Source organism: Halichoerus grypus, chromosome 14 (assembly GCF_964656455.1).
Source record: "Halichoerus grypus chromosome 14, mHalGry1.hap1.1, whole genome shotgun sequence".
NCBI lineage: Eukaryota > Metazoa > Chordata > Mammalia > Carnivora > Phocidae > Halichoerus > Halichoerus grypus.
The window spans coordinates 75,307,074-75,334,659 of NC_135725.1; the positions used below are offsets into that span (position 1 = coordinate 75,307,074).

Sequence of the window (27,586 nt, forward strand, 5' to 3'; positions counted from 1 at the left end):
CAAATACTCTGCCCCCTTGGATTTCTCTCTTTGTGTTCCCTGGGAGGGGATCCATTCTTCCTAGCTCCCCATTTCGAAGCTACCCTGGAAACCTTGCTAACCTTCTACCTACTCTGTATTTGGATCTGCCCCCTTGTGATTGGGGGGCTGTAAATCCCTCCCGTGGGGCAGTGATAAGGACTCAGTTAGGTTGCACCTGTCTTCGGGTACTGATCCTGCGGTCATTCCAGGGACCTCCTGACATGGTCACTCAAGGGGTTGGTGCCTTGTGCCTTCGCCGTACTTGTTTATGAGAATTGGACTCCTTCAGCTCCAGGCCACCCCGTGTTCCCTCTCTGGCCCTTAGCAAGGCTGGTGGAACTCTCTCCAACTTAAAGATGGAATCTGAAGAACCAACCAGACCAGGATGTTATGTGCTCCTGTGTCTCAGACCAGGTGCTGGGATGCTATGAAGCCTCCAGTCCTTCCAGGAGCATCCTTCTGTGGGACTTCCTCACTAGCACTTTCCTGTATATGAAATGTATTTCTAACCCTTCTTAGTTGGGCCCTATGCCTTATTGCCTTGAGGTAGCCAGGAAGAGCTTGATTGTCCTCCACTTTCCACACGAGGTATATGAGCTTCAGAGAGAGGAAGTGACTTGCCCCAGGTGAGTGTAGCAGGGAAAGGATCCAAGCCAGCACACAGTGGCCTCCGTGTACCTCTACCTCTATATTCATTTCGATCCCAGGTTGCCAGCTTCCCCCAACCTTGGCTGTTTAGGCCTTCGTGTCTTTAGTCAAAGAGAGAATCTGAGTGAGGGAGGGGGCGGCTCCATTCCACCCTTCCCTTCTCTTTGGGATATTCTCCTACCCTGATGTTAGCTGATGTCCTATGAGATGCAACTAAAATTGGGTTGATGGCTTGGATATGATCCTCTGGACAGTGGGAGCTCTGGGGCTCTCCCAGTCTCTCTCCCCAGTACGGTCAGTTAGAATGCATTTGGCTGCAGGTACCAGAAAACAGTGACCTAAAAATTAGGGATTTATTTTTCTTACACAACGAGTTTGGGGGTAAGTGGCATCTAATGAGGGTCAGAGATCCTACGATTCTAGTCTGGCTGTCCAATAAGGTAGCCCCTACCTGCCAAGTAGCTGTTGAAATTTAGATTAATCAAAATTCAATAAAAATAAAAATCACAAAGAATTCAGTTGCTTGGTCATGCTAGCAGCATTTCAAGTGGGTAGTGGCCACTGCATGAAGTCGGTGCAAATAGAGAACTTTTCCATCACTGCGGAGAGTTCTACTGGACAACCGCAAGATGGCTCCTGCACCCTAGCTATTGTGTGTGTGTGTGTGTGTGTGTGTGCGCACGCATGCGTGTGTGTGCACGCGCGTGCACAGAAAAGGAAGAAAGACAGAACGTGGTGGTGCTAGCCATGTTTGTTCCTTCTAGGAAATTGAGGATCTTGAACAGGGTCGGGCACTCTGTGGCCCCCAACAGGACTGGGGTTCTGACGGCAAGAAGAAAGGGAAAGGATACTGAGCTCGCGATTCTGCGGTGAGGAGAGGCTCATATTTTCCTGGCCACCTCTCCTGACATTGACCCTGATGGATGTGTTCCTTCAGTTCTCGGATTGCCTGTGTGTGTGCTGCCCTTGTGCACCCACTCTCCTTCAATCTGCTCAACAACAACAAAGATGCTCCTGCAAGGAAGGCTTTTGTGTGCCACACACTCTAGGAGAGGTTTGAGGGATGTGAAGGGGTGGTTAGCTCCTATTAATGCAAATCCCTTAATGCTAACATCAGACATCCCTGATCTTACCATCCTGTCTGCACCACATCCTCACGTCCCTCTGCTGTCCTGTTTCTCCTCTAACTCCCTCTTTGTACCCATTCTTAGGACCTCCACCCCTGAGCCCCCAATTCTCCTTCTTTTATTAAGTAGAGCAATTTAGGCCTGGGGGTCTCCCTTTGCACAAGGACAGCAGAGCAATGACAGTCTTCTTCAACACCCCCCACACCTGCCTTTTCACTGGTGAGAACCAAGACAGGCTTGGACATGTCAGCCTATCCTTTCTCTCTCTATCAGCTCTGCCAGAGAAGAGGGCACTGCACAGCTGTATCTTTCCTCTGATAGGAATGGGTTTTTTTTTTTAAGATTTTATTTATTTATTTGAGAGAGAGAATGTGAGAGAGAGAGCGAGCAAGCGAGCAAGCACGAGCAAGGGGAGGGGCAGAGGAAGAAGCAGACTCCCCGCTGAGCAGGGAGCCTGATGCGACCCAGGACTCGATCCCAGGACCCCAGGATCATGACCTGAACTGAAGGCAGACGCTTAATGGACTGAGCCACCCAGGTGTCCTGATAGGAATGTTTTTACTTGTCTTTGGGAGGCAGAAGCAATCATAGCTAGTTTTGATTTTAAATAACATTTTTTTTCTTCTATTGCATTCCTGCATAGCATTTGTACTATTAAATACCAAAAATGCAATTAAGTATTTTGGTTAAAAACTAGGCGTTAACAGATTTTTGAAGATATAGAATAAAATAAAGTACTTTTAATTCTAGAGGCAGAGTGGCCCGGGAGTCAGATCAGAGTATGAGTGACAGTCATTATCGCTGAGTGACCTTGGACAAATGTACTATAAACTCTTCAGACCTCAGTTTTTCTACCTGTGCAGTGGGAGGGTTGGATGAATCAGAGATCACAGACCATGGCCTTGGGGCCTAATTCTGCCACAGGCCTGCTTGCGTGTAGCCCTGACAGAATGATTTTTACAATCTTAAAGGGTGTTTTAAAAATAAAACAAGAATATGCTATGGCGAATGGATGTGATCCACCAAACCTGTCATACTTATTCTTTGGCCCTTTACAGAAAAAGTTTGCCCATCCCCGGGTTAGATAGTCTGGGTTTTTTTTTTTTTTTCCCCCACTCTTAGAAGTCTGGGGGTGCTGGTAGCCTAGATGTACAGGGCCTTGTGGGGCTCAAAAAATGGCGGTGGTTTCCTCCATTTCTGGGATCTCTGTATTCCCATATCAAAGGGAAATGGGAGGGGACATGACTAATCAGGGCCTGGGGCTGGGAGCTACAGAAGATGACTTTACCGTAAACGGGCTGACGAGGTCTGGGGAGAGAGATTTCCCTCAGCAGGGGAGCAGCAGGCGGACACGTCAGATCCTGGAAACTGTGGGGCAGAACCTTCTGGCTTTCCAGTCACAGCCAGGCCTGCCCACCTGCAGCAGTTGTCAGAAGCCCCCGTTGCGGTCAGCTGGGCCGCTCTGTGTGTTGGGGGAGGTTGGAGGTGGGGGAGTCGGGCCCGGGGGGACTGAGTCACATTGACCCTCCAGTAGGAGACTGAGGTCTTGAATTCCTCCCTGAGTAGGGGATTTTGTGTGGGGACTGGCACCCTTGGTCTCCCGCTTGGAGGCCCATGGAACCAGCCCTGTAGGGACACAAGTATTCATTCCTGTTCATCCCCAGTGTGACCTTGGGCAAGTCACTTCACTCCTCCGAGACTCCTTGTGGTCAACACGAAGGCGGTGCTCATGAATCCCAATCTACTGACCTACTTGGGTTGTTGAGAGGCCAAAAGGCATGCAGGGTGTCCTGTTCCTAGCCCCTTTTCAGACCTAGAAAAGACAGTACACTTCTGGAACTGATGCTTTTAAGGGGCTCTGGACTGCCTCATCCCATTCTTGGGAACGGCCAGTGTAGTGTTGCTTTAGAGTGGCCTCGTGTATGTTGTCTCGTGCAATTTTATTTTGGCTTCTGACAAATCCTATGGATGATTGTTCTTACTAAAGCTCTTAAGTGGAATGTTGATAGGGTTTAGTAACTTGAGAGAAAAGAGAAAAGACAAATATTCTTGGAAAATAAAAAAAAATCTCAGCTGAAAGAGAAGGATAGCAACCCAAAACCAGTTCAGATGACATTCTGATGTTCTACTTCAAGTGAATTTTTATGCCATTAGAAGGTTTTAAAATCCTTTGATTTCCTCTTAGCTTTCTCATTACTAATTTTCATCTCTTTTTCTGCCCACATGCTGGGTAATTGTGGGATGAAAGCATTTTCGCATTACAGATGTCCAGTCACATCTGAATAATACTCATCCTTGGATGGAGTCGGGCCACAAAGTCTTCTAACTGCTTTTATTTCCATTGTCTTAGCTGGATTTTGCAGAAGCCCTCTGAGATCTGAGCTGCATTATGTCTATTGTCCATAGGAGGGAAATGGAGGCTCAGGGAGGTTTAGCGACTTGCTCAGGATCACACCACTACTACACAGCACGGGCAGAATTTCTAAGACTCACCAGACCTGGCCACCTGTCCCGGGGAAGGCAGCCTGCCCTGAATTCATGGCGTCCAGTATTCCCAGCAGCAACCACCACAAATGCTGGCCGACCCGGCTTTGATGACTTCTCCTTTAAACTTCACGGCAACTCTGCAAAATAGGCCTTTGTTGTTATTGCAGTTTTACAGAAAAGGAAACGAAGACTTAGAGATGTGGGCACTTGGCCAAGTTTACGCAGCCAGTTCAAGGCGGGGGCAGGATTTGAACCCAACGCTGCCCGACTCCAGAACCCACGCTCTTGCCTGCTGTCTTCTGTGCCGTCATGGGCACAGCCAGGGACGGTGGAAATGAGGGGGAAGGGAGAGTCTGGGGTGTCTTGGTTCCACAACCCACTGAGATTTCATCTGGTCCATTGGAGAGCCAGATTTGGTCAAGACTGAAGGTGTGTCCAGAACATCTATCATCAGAAGACCCATATGTATGAAGGCAGCTAAAGGGATGGTCTAAAAACAGCCCTAAGTCTTGTCAGATGATCTGTGTGTGCGTGCACGCAAGGGGGGGCGTCTTTGTTTAGCTCAGGATTCAGGAGCTAATAACATTTATTAAGCCCTTCTTCTATACCGTTAGCTCACTACAAGATGCATATTTATGGTCTCCATTTTAGGAGGAACTGGAAGCTTTGGGGCGTGCAGGCCCAAGGCCATGCCCCTGGAAGGGGCAGAGCTGGGATTTACATCAGGACTCTCCGGTGCGGAGCCACTCCCCCTGCCACCTTTCTCTGCCTTTTCATTCAGCCCAGGACCCCTTCTTTTTCAAGTGGTGTGCCCCCATATTTCTAATCTGATTCGTCCCCAGGCCCAGCTTCTGGGGAAGGCCCTGGTGCGCCCAGACGTGAGAGAGCTCGTTCCCAGAGACCCGGATGCTGCTCCCGTGCACGTGCTCTGTCGGGTGGGCCCGCTCCTGTCTTGAGTCCTCTTCCCTCCTTGGCATCTTGTGTGACCTACAGGATTGGGGATGGCACAGCTCTTCACCCTCACGTTCATTCTCCCTCTGAACCGAAGGCTCAAACACTTCCAGGCTGTTCCCCCTGGCTTCTGTTCTGACTCCACCAATAACCTTTGGACGACCTTGGCTCCACGCCTTCGGTCTTCAGGACCTCAGCTTTTCCAGCTGCATTAAATGAAGGAGATTCTGGCTTCCTCTGTCCTTTCAATTTTGATCTATGTCAACAAACAACAACAACTCTCTCAAACCCCGTTTTGCTGGTTGTTGGGGGGAGGGCATTTTTTTCTTCTTACAGTGTGACCTGCGCCCAAACATAGTTGACCCTTCTCCTCTACTCCACCTCCCAAAATGGGGGAGTGAAATTTCGCTTTGAAGCCTCTGATCCTAACCAGCAGAGTCTCCCTGCCCCGGGCACAAGCTGAACTCCTAACAGCACACAGGAAGGAAGACACACACATTTCCCACCCAGGGGACTGAACCTATTTCTTTCACCAACCTTGTCCTCTCTTTTTACAAGTGCTCAATTTGTGAACAATTTCTAGAGCTTATTTTAGGGAAAAGCCCATTTTCCACCTGGCAGCAGAGCTTTGTTTCTGAATCAGCTTTGGAAACTACAGCCCAGGGGGAAAAAGACTGCTCCCTTTGCCAAATGCTTTGTCTTTTCCCTAAAGGGTGTGGCTTCGAAAGTGTCCCTTTGGCCACCACGACCCCACCCATCACCTCTGTGCTAACTGGAAGCATGGGTTAAGATGGTAAATGGGACATCAAACTTGGAGTAGTGTCTTACCAGGCTGCAAAGTTAGGGGTGTGTGGTTCCATTCTTGGCCACTTGGTCCTTTATGGCTGCAGGGCATCTCCCGGCCGGTCTGGGGACGGTCTCCTCACTTCCTTGGAAGCAGCACAGAGCAGCTGCTCTTTCCCTATGACCAACTGGGTTCTGGAGGTTTGTAGAGCAGCCTGAGGTCGATGTTTTGTCCTCAGGGAGTGTCCCTTTGAGACAAGCAGATTGATCTAAAAAAGTGCAGAGTTCACCAAGCATGGTGGCCTCCCTGAAATTACTAATTTGCGCCTGTCCCGCCCACGAAGTCTGGGGCTTCAGGCTCTTCTGGGTGTGTGCTAACCACCTAAGGCTTTGCAAATCACAAGTAAATATAGCTCTTTGGTCTTCAGGGGACACAGGGTAGCCTGGTAAAAATCCCACTTTCATGGTGTCCCTGCTTTGCTCAAGAATACTCAGTGCTTCCGTGTCATTGTTTTCTGTTTCTCTGTAACAAAATTACTCCCAAACCCAGTGGGCTGGGGACCTGGGGGCACCTCTAGCTGGGTGGTTCTGGCCTCAAGGGCGTGTGTCTGCACGCCTCAGCGGGGGAGACAGATTTGTTCATAAATACGATAACTGTGATTTGTGTTTGCAGCTTTGGGCCTAAACATGGCCACAGGAAGTTATTAGGAACTATATCTTAAAGGCAGAAGGGCCTAAAGAATCGTGGGAGGTGGGCATCCCCAACCTCTCCTAAGAAACAAAACATTCCCAATTGTGTGGAAACCCCTGGGTATCTCTTCCTTATTATGTCTTCCCCACCACCTTTTCACCTCAATAAGAAACCAGTCCCTAGAATAAGGTCTTTATCAGCCCCTGCCATTTCTCCTCTACTCTTACTGCCTCAGCATGCATGCATCTGTATTGCATTGCTTTGTGGGCTTTTAAACTCTATTAAATTATGTCACACTGCGTGTGTTTTTCTGCAATTTTTGTTTTCACCTAACAACATATTTTACAAAGGAATTCCTTTGTTCACCCATTTTTCGCTGCTGTATAGTATTTCACCAGGTGGACATACCATAATTTATTTATTTGTTCTTTTGTGGATGGACACTCGGGTTGTTTATAGTTTCTTTTGAGTGAATTGTATGAGCTCTCCTTTGCCCCGATTAGCAGGAAGTTCCCTATCTCCCCCTGGAGGCTCTGTGCTACCCCCCAAAATGGCTAGGAATCTTAGGGAGTCTCTTAGGTGTAAGGTGTAAGGGGTGAGTTCTGCTCAAGAGCCAGGAGAGTCCGTGGCAGTCCTTGCTTCTGTGATGGTTACATGATGTCACTGCTCAAAACTTGTTCTGTGTGATTCTTTGTGTCCTCATTCCTTGACACGGTGATGCCCCAGAAGGCCCGCTGAGCTGGTGAGCAGGAATTGAAGAGCCATAACCTGAAGCGTGAGCCTGGGCCACTGCTGATCCCATGCAGGGGCCCAGTCGTTAGCAAAGCTGTCCCCACAGCTGGGAATAGGGACAAAATGCTATGATCATCTCCAAAGAAAGCCAGCTGAACCAGCAGACCCTCTTTTAAAACTAATAAGAGGAGTTAGCAAGATCACCAGATGCAAGATCAACTACTCAAAATCCATAGCATGTCTCCATACCAGCAAATACCAACCATAAAATATAATGGAAAGGATGATGTCATTCATAGGAGCCATCAAAATACCCAGGGATTCATTTATCAGGGAATAAACAAGTCCTCTATGGAAGAAAACTTTGAATTCAGTTAAAGGACAGAAAAGGAAGTTTTGAATAAATGGAGAGCTATCCCATATTCAGGATGGAATAATGTAATATTGTACAGATGTCAGTCCTCTTTGAATTGATTTATAAGTTTGATGCAATTGCAGTCAGAATTCCAGACAGATATGTTGAGAAACTTGAGAAACTTATCCTGAAATTAAAAAGTATAAAGGTTTGCAGATAACTGAGTCAACTTTTAAAAAGAAGAGGGACCCATCTCCTAGATATTAAAATATATTAAAAAGTCATAGTAATAGAAGAATTATATGATTCCGATGGGAGGACAGGGAAACAGACCAATGGAAGAGGGTAGAGAGTTCAGAGACAGACCATGCCTAGAAGGGAGCTTGACATGTAACAAACACAGCACCACAGATCAGCAGGAAAGCTTCCAAAGACTTCTAGATGGCTTTGGAAAACTGGCTGACTACATATATCAGAATAAAACTGGATCATTACTTTACCTGGAAAACAAAAGTGGACTCCAAATAAATTAAAGACTTACATGTCAAAAGTTAAACAATAAAGCTGATTGGATAAATGTAGGGGAAGATTTTTATAAACTGAGAGTGATGAAGTCTTTTCAAACAAAACCCACAAAAACAAAGTATAACATGAAAAATGAATGAATTTTATTTTTTTTAACCAAAATTATGGGTTTCTAATCAATGGGATCAGCATTGAATGGAGAGACAACCTACAGACCAGTGGTTCTCAACAACAGGATGATTTTGTTCCCTACCCCAGGACATTTGGCAATGTCTAGGGAGATTTTTTTGGTTGTCACAGCTGGGTGGGAGTTGCTACTGGCATCTAGTGGGTGGAGGCCCCGGGTGTTGGTAAACATCCTTCAACGCAGAGGACAAATCTCTGATGAAGAAGTATCTGGCCAAAATGTCAGTAGTGCTGAGATTGCGAAATCCTGCTGTAGACAAATGTCACCAACAGACGTCACATCTAAAACCTACGTGTGACTAAAACCCAGAATATTCAGGAAGTCCTATAAATTGTTAAGGAAAAGACAGGAACCCAACAGAACATTGACAAATAAGCAATTCACAGAGAAGGAAAACTTACTGGCTCATAAATATAAATGAAGAGTCCCTCAAAGTCCCTAAGGAATAAATACAAATTAACACAACAGTGAACTGTTACAAATTAACACAACGGTGAACTGTTACACTCCCTGGACTGGCAAACACAGATAGTCGGATAAGGTCAAGCGTTCCCAGGGATGTGGGGAACCTGGGACTCTTGCACACTGTTGGTGGGTTGTAGGCTGATGCCGGGACTGGGGAGAGCCAGCAGGCAGAATGTAGACCAGGTAATGTATCCGTACGCACTGGTGAGCACTCAGGTCCTCTGCACAGTTCCTTAAGGGGACACGTTCAAACCTGTTCTCTGCAGCATTGCCTTTGGTAGCAGGATGACTGAGGCTCTTCGGGGCACCCCACTGGGGGGAACGGAAAAGTCAAATATGGCACAGGCACGTGAGAAAACAGTACGCAGCGGCCAGAATCCGCAAACCAGTTCTACATACACCAGCGTGGGTAGATTTTAAACAATTGTAAGACTTACTCGAAAAAAATTAGAAATAAATGAGAGCACAGTTAGCTTTGAATGCTATCTTTGCAAAGGCCATGTAGGCAAATTGAAAACATATGTGTGTGCACATTTTTACCAGAACACGCACACCTGTGCTTTACGTGCCCCTAAATCCATTCTATGTCTGGCTTTGTTCGCTCAGCACTAGGTTAAGGCTTATTCCGAGCTGATGGTGTGCCAGGCACTGTCCTTTTTATTACCCTCCTCCTCATGCCACTGTAGGTCATTATTTTATAAAGAGTTGGATATATATCAAGAGGGGGCAATAATAAAAAGTAATAAAAAATAAAAACAGGAGGGAGGCATCGTATTTATTAGTCTTCTTAGGCTGTCATAACAAAATACCACAGACTGGGTGGATTCAACAATAGAAATTTATTTGCTCATACTTCTGGAGGCTGGAAGTTCAAGATTAAGGTGTTGGCAGGTTTGATTTCTCCTGAGAACTCCGCGGTTTGCAGATGGCCTCCTTCCTGCTCTGTCCTCACATGGCCTTTTCTCTGATGCCTGCCTCCCTAGTGTCCCTTCTTCTTCTTCTTATAAGGACACCAGTCCTATTGGGTTGGAGCCTTACTTTATGACCTCACTGAACATTAATTACCTTCTTAAAGGCCCTATTTCCAAATGCAGTAATACTGGTGGTTAGGGCTTCAGCATATGCATTTGCAGGGGAAACAATTCAGAAGCTAACAGTCCCATTGATTTTGAAGGGGGCATGAGGAGGCCGCTGGGGTACTTGCTCCTTCTGTTTCCTGACCCACAGAGGTGTGTGTAGTGGATGAAAATTCATTGACTGTACACTTAGGATTTGCATACTTTTCTGTAGATACATTACCCTTCAAAGAAAGTTTTATTTTTTAAAGATTTTATTTATTTATTTGACAGAGAGAAACACAGCAAGAGAAGGAACACAAGCAGAGGGAGTGGGAGAGGGAGAAGCAGGCTTCCCGCAGAGCAGGGAGCCCGATGTGGGGCTCGATCCCAGGACCCTGGGATCATGACCTGAGCTGAAGGCAGACGCTTAACGACTGAGCCACCCAGTCGCCCCTCAAAGAAAGTTTTAAAAGAGGGGTTGAATTTTACTAACTTTCACTGTATTTGCTGATATGTTTCTATAGATTTTCTACTTTGCTCTTTCACTGTGGTTCTGTGTTAGTTTGCTAAGGTTTGGCCATGACAAAGTACCTCAGGCTGGGTGACTTGAACCACAGAAATTTATTTTCTCATAATTTTAGAGGTCAGAAATCCAAGATTAGGACCTACCCTGATGACCTTATTTTAGCTTAATTATCTCTTTAAATACCCTATCTCTAGATACAGTCACGTTCTGAGGTCCTGGGGGTTAGGGCTTCAACATGTGAATTTGGGGGAGACCCAGTTCAGCTCATAACAGCTAAATTCCATGAATGGATTATCTGGAGGAATATGTTTGTGGTAATACTTGATCATAAGATATTTTACAAATCACCGAATTCAAGTTGCTAATATTTCATCGAAGATTTTAGAAAGTCTAGGACCATATTTACATGTGTCTTACATTTTATTTTATGTTGCCATCCCTATCAGGTTTAAGCGTCGGGTTATAATAGCTTTATAAAATGGGCTAGGTAACTTTTGCTCTTCATTACATTCCACAAAACAACTGTTGTAATTTTATTTCATGTGTGCCTCGAAGGCTTGGTGAAACCAAACAGTAAAAATCTATTGCCTCACCAGGAAGTAAATCAATGGGGGACACAAGCAGTGGGGCCTTTGTAAAGGTGGGTGAGGAACAGCACCGTGAGTGTGGTGGCATCCAAGGTCCAATTCCCACTTCCTCCAAACGTACAAGGGAAAGAACAAACCAAGTCGGATCAAGCTGCGCTCCCGCTCAGACTCTTCAGTGGCTCCCCATTCCCTTTTGCCATTTGCAACAATGTGGATGGAACTGGAGGGTAATTATGCTAAGTGAAATAAGTCAGTCGGAGAAACAATTATCATATGATCTCACTCATGTGGAATTTAAGAAACAAAACAGATGAACATAGGGCAAGGAAAGGGGGAAGAGTCCACTCTTCACCGCAGAACTTCCAGGTTCTTGGGGTGCTGGCCCTACTAACCTGTCCCCTCTTCCTCTCTGAACCAGGGACAGGCTCAAATGCATGAGCTTTTCTCTCACTCCTAGGCTTTTGCTCAGATATCACCTCTTCTAGGAAGCCTTCTAGATCTGCCTCCCTCCCCCCGAACTACCGGCTCAATTAAATGCCCTTCTTCTGTGCTCCTCCTGACCTCCCTGCTTCCCCCAACCTCAGCCCTCCCCACCCCATCTCTCCCAGTGCTGGGAGCCCTTTCAGGACCTGGGCCTCTCGTCATGGGCTCCAGACAGACTCTGAGGGATGTATGACAGTCTGAGACCCACAGAGTCACATCAGGGAAACAGCCTTCCCCTAATTAAACATGCAAAGAAATGGGCCTCAGTGTTTGCTCTGAAGCCAAACCTTTTTTTGAGAAGATGATGGCTCTCAAAATTAATCTAGAGTTAATCACCACCAGTTTTGCAGGGAGGAGTTGGGTGGGTGGGGAAATGCAGCATTCCACTCTCCCTCTCTCAAAGCCCAGAGCCTTTCCGAGGCAACTTCTTCCAGTGGGCTTCAGGGGCCGGCTGAGACAGACTCCCTCGCTCTCAAGGAGGCTCTCAAGCCTCTAACCTTTGTACTACCTCTCTTTCCTTCTTTTTGCCTTGAATGGGCCTGTTTGAAAACTATCTGACTCTTCTTTGAGCCCCAGAGTCACTCATTGCTTACGTGACAGCCTGATAAGATCCCGGGGATCTTGGAGAAAAGGGTCCCCTCCTGCAATGTAGCTACCCAGAAACAGACCAGGGAGGAGAAGGGGCTTGTCCGGTCCACCCCCTAGAGGCACAGAGGGAGGTCTGGACACAGGACTCTTGCTACCAGGTGGAGACTCTTGGCAGTGTGTGTTCTAGACCCCGTGAGATACCAGGACCTCCCACCTGGGCTGCAAGCTTCCCTCTTTTATGTTACCTCTGCCCTCCTGCTATGACTGAATGGTGTGTCTCCCCCCCCCCCCCCATCCCCACCACCACACTGATATATTGAAGCCCTAACCCCCAATGTGACTGTATTTGGAGCCGGGGCCATTAGGGGAGTGATTAGGTTATCTGCTTGGTAAGGGTGGAGACTTGATCCAATCGCCTTAGTGTCCTCATGAGAAGAGAAGCTCCAAACTCCACCACGTGAGCACGCAGCGAGAAGGTGGCCCGTCTGCCAGCCAGGAGGGGAGCCCCCCCAGAACCCCGCCATGCTGGCACCCTGACCTCAGATGACCGGCTTCCAGAGCTGTGAGAAAACAAACTTCTGTTCTTCCAGCTGCCCCGTCTGTGGTCTTCATTCCAGTGCCAGAGCCGAGACCCCTTCCAGCCCCTCGTGGCTCTGCTTCACCTATCAGCACGTTGGCTCCCTTTCTTCCTAAGATCCAGAATGTCGGTGTTCTCTGAGGTTTTTCCCTTTGCTCCCTTGTCCTTCCCCTCCTCTTCTCCTGTACCCTCTCTTTCTTCTCGTTTCTGTGCTCTGAGTCTCATTTCTGCAATTCTAGCCTCACCACAGGTGATATCCCCGTTTATCATCCCCCCTCCACCCATCCCTACCCAGCATCTCCCACCACCTCCTGCACTTTTCTACTTGGATCTCCTGCTGTCAGAGACGAGCACCCACCCCGGGACCAGAAGATTCCTGCCCCCCGTCCCGGCTTCCCTGCTGTTGGCACCGCTCCCCTGTGACGGTTGCATGGCCTTGGGATAAATTTCCCTGTCACCTTGGCCCTCCACTCTCTCCCTCTGGACCAGAGAAGAGTGGGCGTGAGGAGCAGCCTTAGGGAGTGGTTAGCAAACTTGGTCGAATAGTCAAAATGCACAGCTGCTCTAGCCACAGGATTTGAATAGCTGGCAGGAGTAGCCTCTGTGAGTCATGAGGGACGAAACCACGCGGCCCCCACCTCTTGTGCGTTTTCTTGGAATCGGATGCGTGGGTGTGAGCAGCCTCTCACGAAGACCTCTGAGGCGATGCGTCCTGAAAGGAGGCTCGCAGCTGACCCGTACAGAGCACTCTGCAGTTGACAAAGTGCTTTCACACACCTTGACTCATTTCCACCTTACGACAACCCTGTGGGGCTGGGATTATTATTCCCAGTCAAGAGCTGCAGAGACCGAGCCCCTGAGAGGGGCTTGCCCACGGTCGTGACTGGTAGATGGCCAGACTAGTCTTCCTGCTTGTAGATGGAGGAAAGCGTGAGTGCAGGGCCCCTCTCCCTGCCAGGCTCTGTCAGGTGTCACCTTGACACATGAGGTAAGTCGAGGCTTAGCTACATGGGATGGTTTGCTCAGGGTCTTCACCTGCTGAGTGCTGTCATGAGGGTCCAAACCCTATGTGGCTCTGACCCCAAAGTCAATGGATGCACACATTCATTAGATGCATGGCCCCCCAACTCCCAGGACTCCCTTTGACCCAGAAGGACTTCCCAATGGCTCCTGAGCTGTGGCTTGTCACCCTGTCATAGTGATTCCCAGTCTGGAGGGAGTCATTGTCCTCTATCATCACCCTCACCTTTGGTACCGCTTCTTGAGTGCTCACAAATGTCAAGCACTGCACCAGATGCATTATGTAACTGATGTTCTGGGCTGAGTTGTGTCTCCCCCCGCTGCCAAAATTCATGTGTCAAAGTCCTCACCCCCAATACCTCAGATTATGGCTATATGTAAAGATAGGGTTTAAAAAGAGATAATTAATTTAAAATGAGGTCATTAGTGTGGGCCCTAATTCAGTATGACCGGTGTCCTTATAGGAAGAGGAAGTTAGGACATAGACACTCAGAGGGAGGACCATGTGAGGACACAGGGAGGAGATGACCATTTGCAAGGTGAGGAGAGGGTTTCTTCCTCAGAAAAACCAACCCTGCTGACACCTTGATCTTGGACTTCTGGTCTCCAGAACTGTAGGGAGTAAATGTCTGTTGTTGATGCCCCTCGGTGGTACTTTGCTATGGCAGTCCCAGCAAACTCATATACCTGGTCTCCTTTGGCTGTCACAGGCATTTTGGGGAACAGGGGTCCTTTTTTTTTAGTTCCAGAGGTAGAATTTAGTGATTCATCAGTTGCATATAACACCCAGTGCTCATTCCATCAATTGCCCTCCTTAATGCCCATCATCCAGTTACCTCATCCCCCACCCAACTCCCCTTCCGCAGCCCTCACTTTGTTTCCTTGAGTTCAGCAACTCTTACGGTTTGTCTTCCTCTCTGTTTTCATCTTATTATATTTTTCCTTTCCTTCCCCTATGTTCATCTGTTTTGTTTCTTAAATTCCACATGAGTGAGATCATATGATAATTGTTTCTCTGACGACTTATTTCACTTAGCATAATTACCCTCCAGTTCCATCCACATTGTTGCAAATGGCAAGATTTCATTCTTTTTGATGGCTGAGTAATAGTCCATTGTGTATATGTACCACATCTTCTTTATCCATTCATCTGTCGATGGACATCTGGGCTCTTTCCATAGTTTGGCTATTGTGGACATTGCTGTTATAAACATTGGGGTGCATGTGCCCCTTCGAATCACTCTGTTTGTATCCTATGGATAAATACCTGGTAGTACTTGCTGGTTCTATTTTTAACTTCTTGAGGAACCTCCATACTGTTTTCCAGAGTGGCTGCACCAGCTTGCGTTCCCACGAACAGTGTGAAAGTGTTCTGCTTTCTCCACATCCTCGACAGCATCTGTTGTTTCCTGGGTTGGGAACGGGGTTTCTGATCCCGGGGGGTGTGCAGAGAAGGCAGGAGTGTGAGAGAAATGGGCATCATGAGGTTGCCCGGGAGACCTGCTGACAACCAGACCAGGGCCCACAAAGCGGCAGGTATCCTGGTGAGATCTCCATCTTGGGGCCTGGTGGCCCCCAGCTCTGTGAGCTCAGAAACCCCAGGGTCAGCCCACCAAGAATGGAAATCCCCAGCCGCCCTTGACTGGGCTCTGCCCCTGTGCCAGGCACCTCCTTGGTGTTGTACCCAGCAGCCCCGGGGGGCAAGTACCACCCTCTCTTCACTTTACAAATGGGCACATGGAGGCTCCCAGAGTTTCCCTGGCTTGCCCTACATCACAGCTTGTAGGGCCTAGAGGTAGAGTGTGAACCAGGTTTTGCTTGGCTCCAGAACCGAGTGACACCAACCAACTCAGAAAGAATGGTACACACACACACACACACACACACACACACAGCCCTGATGTCAAGGGGAGTTTCTCATGATAACACGCCCCTCTGTGGTCTGGATTATCTGGGGCCTGCAGGGGCACTTCGTTCCCTGTAGTCATGCTTGTCAGAAATTGGTTGGTAATGCTGGGATTGGGGTGAGGAGAGTGAGAAAAGATGTGTTTCTTCATCTCTAGAGCCGATCAGGCGAAGCGGTTAGAACGCACCCTTGAAGCCAGTCTGCTGGGATTTAAGTCTTGGCTTCATCATTGCCAGTTCTGTGACCTAGGGCAAGTTGTGTGACCCCTGGGTGCTCAGTGTCCTCATCCACATAGGAGGTTGTACTCACAGAGCCCCCTCCTGGGACTGTTGGGAGGGCAGGTGGGTCCATGTTCCTAAAGCTCCCCATGAGACCCTGTTCCAGGTGGAGTAGGGAGGGGAGTGCCCTTCCATCGAGGGGCCCCCTGTGCTGAGAGATCTGGAGATCTTGATACCTTCGGGGCGGTCTGGGGTGGTTCCTCCTTGTCTTTGCTTTCCTGGACATCAGGTCTGGCCGACCCTGCTTTGTTTACCATCTTCGTCCTCACAGAACCCAGTCTGATGCCTGCAGGTCATCCTCCCTGGAGTTTTGGAAACCTCCCACTCACACGATCTCCTGGTCCTTAGGAAGTCTCACCTCTTTGATTTTGGTGACTTGAATATTCTACCCCTCTCTCTTGCTTCAAGGCCTCTCTCTTTGCCTGACCAATTCCTACTCATCCCTCAGGTGTCAGCCTAAGTGCTGTCTTCTCTGAGAACCCTGACTTTGTCCTAGTTTCTGGGCCCCACAGATCCTAGCATAGAAATGGCCATGGCATAGTAAGGGTCTTTCTGCCCCCCAAAAGCCATTAGTCATGAGTTTCACTGAGGGCTGTGAGGAACGAGCTGTAGGGTGAAGAAGCAAGGCCAAGTTCTGTTCCCACTTACCCCCAAGGTCTCAACATACATTTGCTTTACCCTCTAGATCCTGTCAGTGACCTCTGATGGAGAAACTCAGGCCCAGGGAGGTAAGGAGCTTGCTGAAGGAGATCACAGGAGTGGATGAGCTGGACTTTGGGTTCGGACCTGACTTCTAGCATTACTTTGTGCTTTCCTAAAGCATTTTGTCACTGTGTCCAAGTTTCATTGTCTGCAAAATGGGAACACGGGTGCCTGGAGTCAGCCATTGGTTAAGGATGTGGAAGGAAAGTGCAAAGAGCCTCAAATAGAAGATGCTTAGTAGTCGAAGTGCACATCCTGTTGTGCATGAAGTGCACGTCGGGATGTGGCTTCACAGATTTGACACTTCTAGTAATTTGGGGATTGCCGTCACCAAGGGGTACTGTCCCGGACTGGGAGCCTGTCAATGTTGCCGCAGAATTTCTGCTGGAGAGGGAGGGTGGGGGCAGGGAGAAGATGCTGGGCAGCCTTCTTGCTCATTAATACATTTTGGAGGAAGACTTGGTCTGCATCTGATTTCCGTGCATTTATTCAGGACTGGAAGGAAAGTCAACAACCCAAGTGCTGGGATGTGCCAAGGGCAGGGGCTTTGTTGTTTTACCATGGTCTGGGGTCTACACAGGCTCTGCACTCGAAATATACCTGGTGACCGAACGAGTAAGTCTGCTTCCAGTGGGCAAGTGCATTGTGGCCACCGCAAAGAGGGAGGTTTGCAGCACTCGGGGTGCGCAATCTGCGGGGCCGACCTCTGTCCCTTCTCCACTGAGGCACCCAGGACACTGCGGGGTGATAATGGGGTTCCTCTGAGAAGCGTCCTTGACCCCCCAGACCGAGGCAGGCCTCCCTGTCCGGTGGTTGATGGCTCCCCGAACGCTTTCCCTATAGGACTCAATGCAATCATACACATTTGTACAGTTGGCTTTATTTTCATTGGTATAAAATACACATAATATAAAATTTACCCTTAGTGACATTTAGTACATTCACAGTATTGCTCGACCGCCACCACCATCTGGTTCCAGACATTTTCCACCATCTCCGCACACATCTTCAGCAGCTGCTCCCTGTTCTCCCGACTCCCAGCCCCCACCCCCCAACTCCCCAACCCTCGACCTGCTTTCTGTCTCTATGGATTTGCCTGTTCTGGGTATTTCATGTTCATGGAATGACGTTAGCATTAAGCAATTTTTCTTCTATGTGATCTCCCCCGGGGTAAGAACTGCGCCCGTCTGCCCGCTTTCCTGTGCCAAGTCCCCAGCACAGACAGACAGCTGGTGAGACGGGAGGACATTTTCTCCACGAGGCGCCTGGGAGCTCGTGGGAGGCAAGCTCTGTGTCTTAGAGGTCGGACCAGCAGGAGTGCTGGGGTGCAGTCCTTCCGGTGGCCTCTTGCTACCTCAAATGTCACCTGAGGACACTCACTTAATACTTTGAAGCATCAATTTCCTCTTCAATAAAATGAGGATGATGACAATGTTTGCCTCATTCGGGTGACATGAAGACAAATGACACACTGTCTGCACGAGGGTGCCCCCAGGGCGGATTCTTGTGAACGTTAGCCGTGAGGATCGTCATCCCGTGTTTGGCAATCCCAAGCTCTGGGCTGGGCCAGAGGAAGCATCAATTTCCTCTTCAATAAAATGAGGATGACGACAATGTTTGCCTCATTCGGGTGACATGAAGACAAATGACACACTGTCTGCACGAGGGTGCCTACCCCAGGGCGGATTCTTGTGAACGTTAGCTGTGAGGATCGTCATCCCGTGTTTGGCAATCCCAAGCTCTGGGCTGGGCCAGAGGAAGGGTCCAAACTTGGTAAATGCATTTTAATTGGAATGATGCCTACAAGGGTTTAAACATTAGACAGGTGGACCTCCAGGTCAAAATTGCCGGGAATTCTATGGGAGGGGGGTAAAGAAGAGATCCTTTGCATTAGCTCTTGCTCAGTTTTTCTGCGGGGATGAGCTCCATCACCATGTCAAAGGCTTGCACCAATGGAAGATTGTCTGGCTCACTCTGTAGGTCCCTGTGGGCCTGTTGTGGCTCTCCTCTACATGCTTTGACTTCATTCAGGGGTCCAGGCCGAGGAAGCAGCCCTCCTCTGGGATGTACCATTCCTCCAGCCGAGGGAAGAGGCAGCGGACGGCTCCCCAAACTCCTGCTCCTGTCTTGCTTACGCCATCATTGCTCACAGCCCGAGGCCACACCAATCACATGGCCACACCTGATGTCTGTGGTGGGGTGGGGGCAGGGACAGGACCACCCTCTTCTGAGGATGCACTGCAGGTCACAGAGCAGTGAGTGGGGCTGGATAATCCTCTTCCAAGGAGGGCAGCCAAGAATTGGAAATAATAACACACAGATTGCCCTCTGTTCTGAGAACCTCAGGTATTTGGGGGGCATGGTCTGGTATGTTCCTTTAGCTTGCTCACTTTGAGTCTCCACCCATAACCCAGAACCATGACCCGAAGAGACTTGGGGGTGAGGTGGCTGTCAAATAAGAATAGGACAATGAGTGGTCTGGTAGTGTCTCTAGCTTTACAGATCTGGTCCACAGACCAAAGACTTTGAAACTCTCTTCATGGCAGTGTGATTTCTGACAGTGGAAAACTGGGAGCAACCTAAATATCCAGCAATAGGAGAATGGCAAATGGACAGTGGTTTTGTTCATGCAATGGCATCTGTCTGAACTACAGCTAACCACAAAATTGGAAAACCCTCCAAAACATCATGGTGAGTTGAGAAGGCAGATGCAGGAGGATACCGATTACAAAACATGCCAAGTCTTGGAAACAGGTAGGCAATTCCTCAAAACGTTAAACGTGGAGTTACCACATGACCAGGCAACCTACTCCTAGATGTATACCCAAGAGACTCAGAACCATTTGTCCACACAAAAACTTGCATATGAATAGTGATAGCAGCATTATTCACACTAGCCAAAAAGTGAAAGCAACCAAAGTGCCCACCAACAGATGAGTGGGTACAGGAAATGTGGTATGGCCACAAAAGGGAATATTATTCAGCCATGAAAAAGAACAGAGGGCTCACATGTGCCACCATATGGTTGAGCCATGCTACGTGGAGGAAGCCAGACTCAAAAGACCATAGGTCATATGATTCAATTTACAGGAAAATGCCCAGAATATGCCAATCTAGAAGTATCAAGAAGACCTGTGGTTGCTAGGGGCTGGGGAGACCAGGGAGTGACTGTTGGAAGGGGACAAGGTTTCCCTATGTGAGGATGAAATGTTCTGGGCTTGAATGGTGGTCATGGTTACCCAACATTGTGAATGCACACTGGATTTTATGCTCTACAGTGATTGAAGTGGTAAATTTTTATTATGCCTTCCTTGGCACAGTGAGAAAAAACAAAGCAGGATACACGTATGAGTGTGCATGAGAAGCAGCTTGGAGCTGCAGAGCCCCCTATCAGGATAGTGGTGATTTCAGGGAAGTAGTGATATGAATGGGAAGCGGGCTGGGCCATGAAGTTTCAATGGTATCTTTAACATTCTATTGCCTGAAAACGCCCTGCAGTTTATACGGCAAAATGTCAGCACTTACTAAATCTGGGTTAGCGTGTATTTATTGGTACGATTCTCTCCCTTTTTCTAAGTATTTGAAATCTATCATAATTAAAGGAGAAGAAAGCCCAGTGGCTTTGAAACCCGTTTCTGAGCAGCTCTGAGTGTGAGCGAGCTTCCCACCCACCTGTGCCCTGAGAGCAGGTGACTTAGGGAACAGGGAACATTAGATTTCATTGTATTTTGGCTTGGCTCTATCCTATTATTTTAGATTCTATTGAAATTAATGATGCAGGGACCTTATTTTTTTCCACCTAGACCAGGAACTTTGACTCTGATCAATGAATTCCATCTTCCGGATGCATAGTGATGGGTTGGGGGTTTTCATCTCAGATAATTGCTTTTTCCCCTTTATTTGGTGGTAGACAGACCTTTCCTTTCAGGCCCGAAGATAAGGCAGGAGACTTATATTCTCAGTTTGCAATTTTTAAAATGAGTAATTCCATTGTCATTATAAGCAATTCTCTAATCTATAGAACCTCTCAGAGATGATGAAGTGGGAGAGGGGAGAAGCTCAGGTGCTAATTTTAGATGTTAGAGATTATGTCGCCGAACAAACAAATTTGGGGAGTATCACTGGGGATGGGGCGGGAGATGGTTGGGGGTTGTTTTTCCTTAGTAAGATTTAACACCTTTTTGCCCGTCAAATAAAGTGATTGTCCTGGTTATTCTGGAATCACCTACACAATAAAGTCAACCATAATTTAAACAAGATTTAGCTAAACTTACATCCCACATCAAGCATGAGGCCACTGGGGTTGCCATTGTTCAAACCCTTCCCAAAGGTCCTTTCAAGGTCATGTTGTCCAACAGGCTCATTTTACAGATGAGGAAACGGAGGCTCAGTATGGCAACACGTCTTGCCCCAGATCCCAAAGTCTGTTCTCCTCTTTCAAGGTCAAATTCCTATGGGGTCTACTCGCAAATCTACTTCCCTTGCTGATCTTGGCTTCGAATGCCTGTTGTGCATTTCTAAAAAACAAACTTTTCCTTCCAAGGACACAGATTCCCCACTACAAAGATTCTTCTATGGGATGATCATGCTATGAAAAGAACCCTGCCAACTGGAGGCAGAAAACCTGGTTCAAATTCTCGCCTCGCCTGAGAACCTGCATGAGTTCATGAGTCGGCTTCCTTCCCTACAAATGGAGCTAAGGATCTTCAAGTCCAAGGGCTGTTGTGACATGGCAAGTGTTCCCTGTGCTTGAGAAACGAAGTCAAAGACCGGGGCCCCACTGGCAGGAGCTGGGCCTATGCATGAGTCCAGATGGCAACACAGAGTCGGGCTTCCCATGGAGGCCCGGGGCCAATGAGAGCTAGCTTCTCTCATGTCCTTGCTATGTGCTAAGCACTGTGACTGTCAGTTTGTGGACTTTCTTTTGTAAGCCTTGAACAACCCTATCATGTAGATGCTGTCATTATCCCTTCTACTGTTGGGAAAGTAAGGCACAGGTAGGCTAAGCAGCTTGCTACAAGGATGCTGAGAGGAGCCAGAATTTGCACCCAGGCCCGCAGGCTCCAGCACTCCTGCCTGTGGCCGCAGGGCTGGCGTTCCTCTCTGCGTTTGTGGCCTAGGACACATTTACAGATCACTTAGTGTCTTCCGCACGTGAGCTCCAGCACCTTCTTGTCTCGATCCTAGGAATCTTTGGAGCATCCTCACGGCTCAAAATCTCCCTTCAAAACACATGCTGTCCTCCCCAGCCTCTCCCTATCCCAGGAGAGTGAAAGCGGGCTGATGGTCTAATTGCTACCGTTTCTTGACCGCCTACTGCATGCCTGCCGGCCACTGCCCGCCACTCACAGGTAGGTCTGAATTAATCGTCACAATGACCGTATCATGTTGATGTTATTGTCCACATTTTCTAAGATGCAGAGAAGGAGGTCCGGAGTGAATAAATATCCAAGGACAAAGAGGTAGCCGAGACAGCAGAGTTGGGTTTCCAATCCAGGTCTGTCTTACCCCAAAGCCTTCATTCTTTCTAGAAACATCATACTGCCTTCAGAAGGAGGAAACACCAAATGTGCCCCCAAGGTGGTGTCACTTCCTCTCTTGACTTTGATTGTGCATATACACCTGTGTTGCTAGAAGGAGGCAGAGTGAGGGCAAACATGCTTAGAATGAGCATGAAACCCATCGTAAAAAAAAAAAAAAAGAGCATGAAAAGCCCATCTAGAGATGCCTTGGGGAGGCAAACAGAACCTTTTGTGATTTTGACCTTCAACCCCTGACTGACGTCCTACTGGGATGTCCCAGTACTCCCTACTGGGATAAGGGATGGTGAAGAAGTTGGTCTACATCTGCACAGATAATTTTCAGCGTGGGACTGAGCAATGACTTGGAAGTCAGGTGGGCTTGTCTTCAAATTCTGACTCTTGCACTTACGAGCTGTTTGATCTTGGGTGAGTGACTTCCCCTCTCTGAGGCTCAGCGTTTCCATCTGTAAAATGGGGGATAATTTTGCCTTCTTTACTGAGTTCTGGTGGGGATTGAGTTAAGCCATGCAAACCTCTTGGAATAGTGATACTGTAAACACTCAATTGTTTTTGTCGAGTAATAATGATGGAGAAACAGAGGAGTGAATCAAGCCAAGCTTCAGGGTTCTGTCGAGGAATGAGAGAAATACTCATGCTGTTCCTTCTTGGGTGACTAATAGGCTGCACATTTGTGGTGTTTCTGATCCTGGGGTAAAGCCCACTCAATCCTCTCAGTGACCCTATAATGCCGGCAGGACCTGCTGGGAGCTGGTGTGTGTGGGGGACATGATTCACTCCAGATTCCACCTGTTGTCTCTGGGGACAGAGCCAGGTGGCTTATTTGAGGCTTCCATTGGATGAAGTCATCCCCCATGGCCTTTTGAGGTTCTAAAAAGTTTTAGGGGCTAACGCAAAGGCTTCTAGAAATTTCCTTTAGCGTTTATTAAGATGGCTAACTGGACACCATTAGAATGTGGTTCTTATGTAAGTCACACTCAGGTGGGCAGCTGTGTCCATGTGAAGGCGATTTGCCTTGAATTCCTCTGGACTGTGATATAGCGTCAGAGTTAACCACCCATGGGAGGGACTGGTGTCTCAAATAACGGACTTCTCTAGTTCATGGAAAAAATCAGTCCTTCTGTTGTTCTTCTCTCTTAGAATTATCCAGTCATGCTTGAGAGTGTTTTGTTCCTAAGGTGCCAAGAAGTTGCCATAGTTACAGCTAGGTTTGTTTATATCAAAATTAGAACATTAACATGGTAGATTTTAGATAGAAGTAATGTAATTTTGGACAATGTAACTGGGAGGGGAAATGCCCCAGTTCCCTGAAGGCATGGCTGAGCTGTGCCAAGGGTCCAGGGACACGCGGACACCGAGCAGTGAAGGCTTCTGTGCTTCATGTCCCAGACCATGACCTTGGCTCTGGACGGGCATTGGGGGCTGGGGTCTGGTCCTGGCTCTGACGTTCGTTCTCGGTATAACCTCAGGCAAGTCACTCTCCCTCTTAGGCCTTTTGTCATCATCCCAACTGTAAATGAAGAAGTTAGACTAAATGATCTCAAAACTTCCTTCCGCTTCTGGAATTCCAGAATTCGGAGTTCGGTCTTTGTGGCTTTCTAACCCACTTAAAAACCATACCCTTTCCATTTACGTCCACTAGAGGGCGCGATGGCCCGTGTTTTGACCGCGCCCCTGGGCTGAGAGACCAGCTCACTCTGGTAAGCATCCTGGAAGAGGAGAGAAAGCGCTTTTCAGGCGAGGTAGATGAAAAAAGACCCTGCTGAAGTGGTCCCTTAGGTCTACAGTTGACAAGGGGTCTTCAGATCTATTGTCATTTTGATCTCACATTAGTTGCCTGGGCCAGATGCTACCTTCCCATGTTACGGGGCTGGGGTACTGTAAGAACTTACTTGGGACCACATGGGTTTCCAGGGTGGACTCAGAACTTAGCTCCTCACTCCCCCTCACTCCTTTGGCCATTTTCCACTGGACGTCAAGAAGCCGCCTCTGTTTCTAAGGGGCTTCTGTTGAGCCCCGAAGACAATGCACACACAACTTGACTGGGGCAAAATTTGAATCCATAGTAGGTAGAGTCGAGAGCAGGCGCTGAACTGCATGGGTAGACTAAACCTTCTTTCCTTTTGGGATTTAGACCAAATAATCTGTCAAATGCAGTGGTTGATGGGAGCTATAACGGTCCTGGTCCTGCAGATAGCAGAATCTACCCGGGCTCATCGAAGTGGCAAAGGAATTTTTGAAAGGGGATCAGGAAACTCTCAGAATCTCCAGGAGGGCCAGAGAGCGAGAGTCTGAAATTATGTAGCCAGAAACCGTGACCAATCCCACTGTGGGGGCTTTTCTAGGAAAAAAACACTGCTGCAGCTGCCTGACACTTACGAGGCATGGGGACTGGGTACCCACGGAATCTACTGGTGACCGAGCCCCTCCCACATGCTGAGCAGGTACCTTATCTCAATTGATCCTGTGGGATCCCTGTCACCGTCCCTCATTTACAGATTTTTGCTCGATTAATTCCAGGCTCCTCTGACCTCAGTGTCTGGGCTCCAACAGACACTGGGCTGGAGCTAGGGTTTATCGCTGGTCCTCAGAGGCGATTTCAGGAGAGGAGGGACTTTCTGGGTGTCTCTTACTGCTTTTGTCGCGCTTTTGATATCTAGCAAAGTAGAAGGAATGGAACAAGAAGGAATGTTAAATTCTCATTTTCTGCTTATTTTATCTTCTTGTGCCTCTGGTGCCCCTGGCAGTAGATTTAGCCCCGAAGGAAGGGAGTCCTTCCCACCCGACACTCTGCGGGTGTTAGTTGGACTTGGCTGTCTCCAGATAAGAAGTCCTTACACTTGGAAAAGACCAGGGCGTAGACTCATCCAATCCTGTTAGTTTATAAACCAGAAACTGAGGCCAGAGCAGGAAATTGCTTGCTCAAAGTCAGATCATAAGAGAATGGCTTTCATACATGAAAGCATTATTTAGTGAGCACCTGCGGTGTGCTGGGCGTCGCACAAAGGTTGAGGCAGATCATCTTGCTGCTGCCACGGAACTTTCAGTGAACGGGGGCTCCACACATAGCCTCGCCTCTAGTTCTCCAACCGTTACTCCATCTGGAGCAGAAGAACCCTTGGCTCCTTTTCTTAATTTTTAAAAATAATAAAAATACAGAATAGCCAATGGCAGATAAACAGGAAAAAACGTTGACTTTTTTAGTACCAAATGTATAAATGAGACTTTTTTTTTCCTTTCTAGCAAATTTCAATATTTCAGATAGAAAACTTCTCCATGGTGATGAGACATGTGGAATTCTGAAGTCTCAAACGCTACTGATGTGAGTGTAAGTTAACCTTTGCGTGGGAAAAATTTGCAATATGTATGAAAACATTCTTCACCCGGAATTAACTTCCTAGACCGTCTCCTAGAAAAATAGCTACGAATGTGTCTGAAGATACATCTACTAAGGATCACAGTATCGGTTATAATAAATAGCAAAATCTCGAGAAAACCTAAATGTTCAACAGTTGATTGTAGCCACACTACCAGTCAGGTTAGATTTGGCCGTATGTAAGAGAACACCCCAAATAACAGTGACTTAAACATGTATGGATTTATTTTTCTCTACCTGAAGGAATCCTGGAGGTAGCATTTGGGCGTTGGCGTGGAGGGCTGAGTCATCTGGAACCCACGTTCCTCTGTCCTTCGGCACTGCTATTCTTTGTGCATGGTCCAAGGTGGTTGCTGGTGCTCCAACCATGTGTTCACACCCCATGTTGAAGGGAGAAGTGGCAAAAGTGAGTGTGTCCTTAGCACTTAGTCCCTTGGCCAAATGTATCTGCGAAGAGAACCAGGGGGTGGATTTTCCGCTGGGCACATTGCCTGCAGATCTGGCTTAAGGAATAAAAGAAAGAGGAAAAAAGTGTGTAGTGGGTAGGCCTAGGGTCTTCAAACATTTTTGCTCACACATCTCAACAGCATTTTGAAAACTTACTGAACACCTTGTACATTTTTAGATTGTCCCTGATTTTTTTTTTTTTTTAGTCACAGGTGTCTATGGATGTGAAGGAGACAATTTCCAGCCCATTTTTATATTGACACAAAAAATAAAACTATTGTATCACCGTAAAAATATATCCAGTGGAATGTAAATACCACTGTGATATGATAGCCACCATCCTCTATCTAAGAAATAAACAGGCAAGCTCTTACCCACTTGGAAATCTTCTATTCTTCCTTTTTTTCTCATTCTACTTCCTCTACAGAATTTTTTTCTAACATACATTTTTCTGCTTGAACTTCTTTTGTTGATCACTTTAGGATACCTCTCAGCCACAAAAGTATGTATAGAAACAGAAATTTTACTTTTAATTTCATGTGGCTATAAGACTCTACTAAAATTTTTCTTTGAATTAACGTTATAGTTATAGATACTATTCAATTGATAAAAATAATATAAACGTAGCATATTTTTGGCAATATAAAACATGAAATGAGGCTGATTGATTGATTGATTTGAAGTATAACTAACATACGTGGTTATATTGGTTTCAGAGTAATGAGGCTTTTAAAAACACCAATTTATATGTCTGTGGATGACTATTGGTACTAGGAAGAGTAGGCATAGCCCTTAATTATATTTCTGATTTTTTTTTTCCACTGACTCAAACATTGAAAACCTTGTTCCATAAAAAATAAGCAGAGACAGAAGAGTGTTATTCTAGAGCAATGCCACTTACATCCCCTGAACTCTTCTGAGGTGCATATCAAAAATCACACAGTAGCATATCATCAGATATTTGTTTTATTTATTTTATTTTATTTTTTATTTTTTTTAAAGATTTTATTTATTTATTTGACAGAGAGAGACACAGCGAGAGAGGGAACATAAGCAGGGGGAGTGGGAGAGGGAGAAGCAGGCTTCCCGCTGAGCAGGGAGCCCGATGCGGGGCTCGATCCCAGGACCCTGGGACCATGACCTGAGCCGAAGGCAGACGCCTAATGACTGAGCCACCCAGGCACCCCCAGATATTAGTTTTAATCATTGATTATCTGACAGCTCACTCCTTCGATTTTGTTGGAAACAAGAGTTGGAAGTCACCTGACTTGCAAAGAGATTTGTTATTCAGTCATTAGGTTCAGTGATGATCTCAACATTGACACCAACATTTTGAGTTGTTCCTTTTGACAACCCCATCATCAACATCATCATCAGTAATAATGTTCGGCATGGATGAAAAGTGTGTTTTTCTATTGTATGGTGAGAAAAAAGTGACTTTGAAAGGGGAAGTGGGAACCGGAGAGGTGAGGCCAAAACCTTGTCTTGGACAAAGGTACATTCCCAGGCAGGTCAGTTTTAGGAAA

The 27,586-nt window shown here is 47.3% G+C and overlaps 1 protein-coding gene across 8 annotated transcripts in view; it reads left to right on the top strand.

Annotated features, from left to right (window-relative positions):
* Nucleotides 1-27,586, top strand: part of TMEM268 (transmembrane protein 268) — a 288,999-nt gene that overhangs the window by 61,908 nt on the left and 199,505 nt on the right. Inside the window, exons 9-10 of one of the 8 annotated variants that reach the window (XR_013443815.1) lie at nt 21,885-22,048; nt 25,481-25,531. The exons of 1 other annotated variant lie outside the window; for it this stretch is intronic. Coding sequence is in view for 6 of the 7 variants with exons in the window: in XM_078061667.1 (XP_077917793.1) it covers nt 5,126-5,239 (114 nt within the window). In the remaining variant the exon portion in view is untranslated. Of the gene's footprint in view, nt 1-4,146; nt 4,262-5,125; nt 7,008-21,240; nt 21,422-21,884; nt 22,049-25,480; nt 25,740-27,586 lie in introns of those variants that run through there. 6 more of the 8 variants (XM_078061667.1, XM_078061669.1, XM_078061670.1 and 3 more) reach the window with 6 other exon arrangements.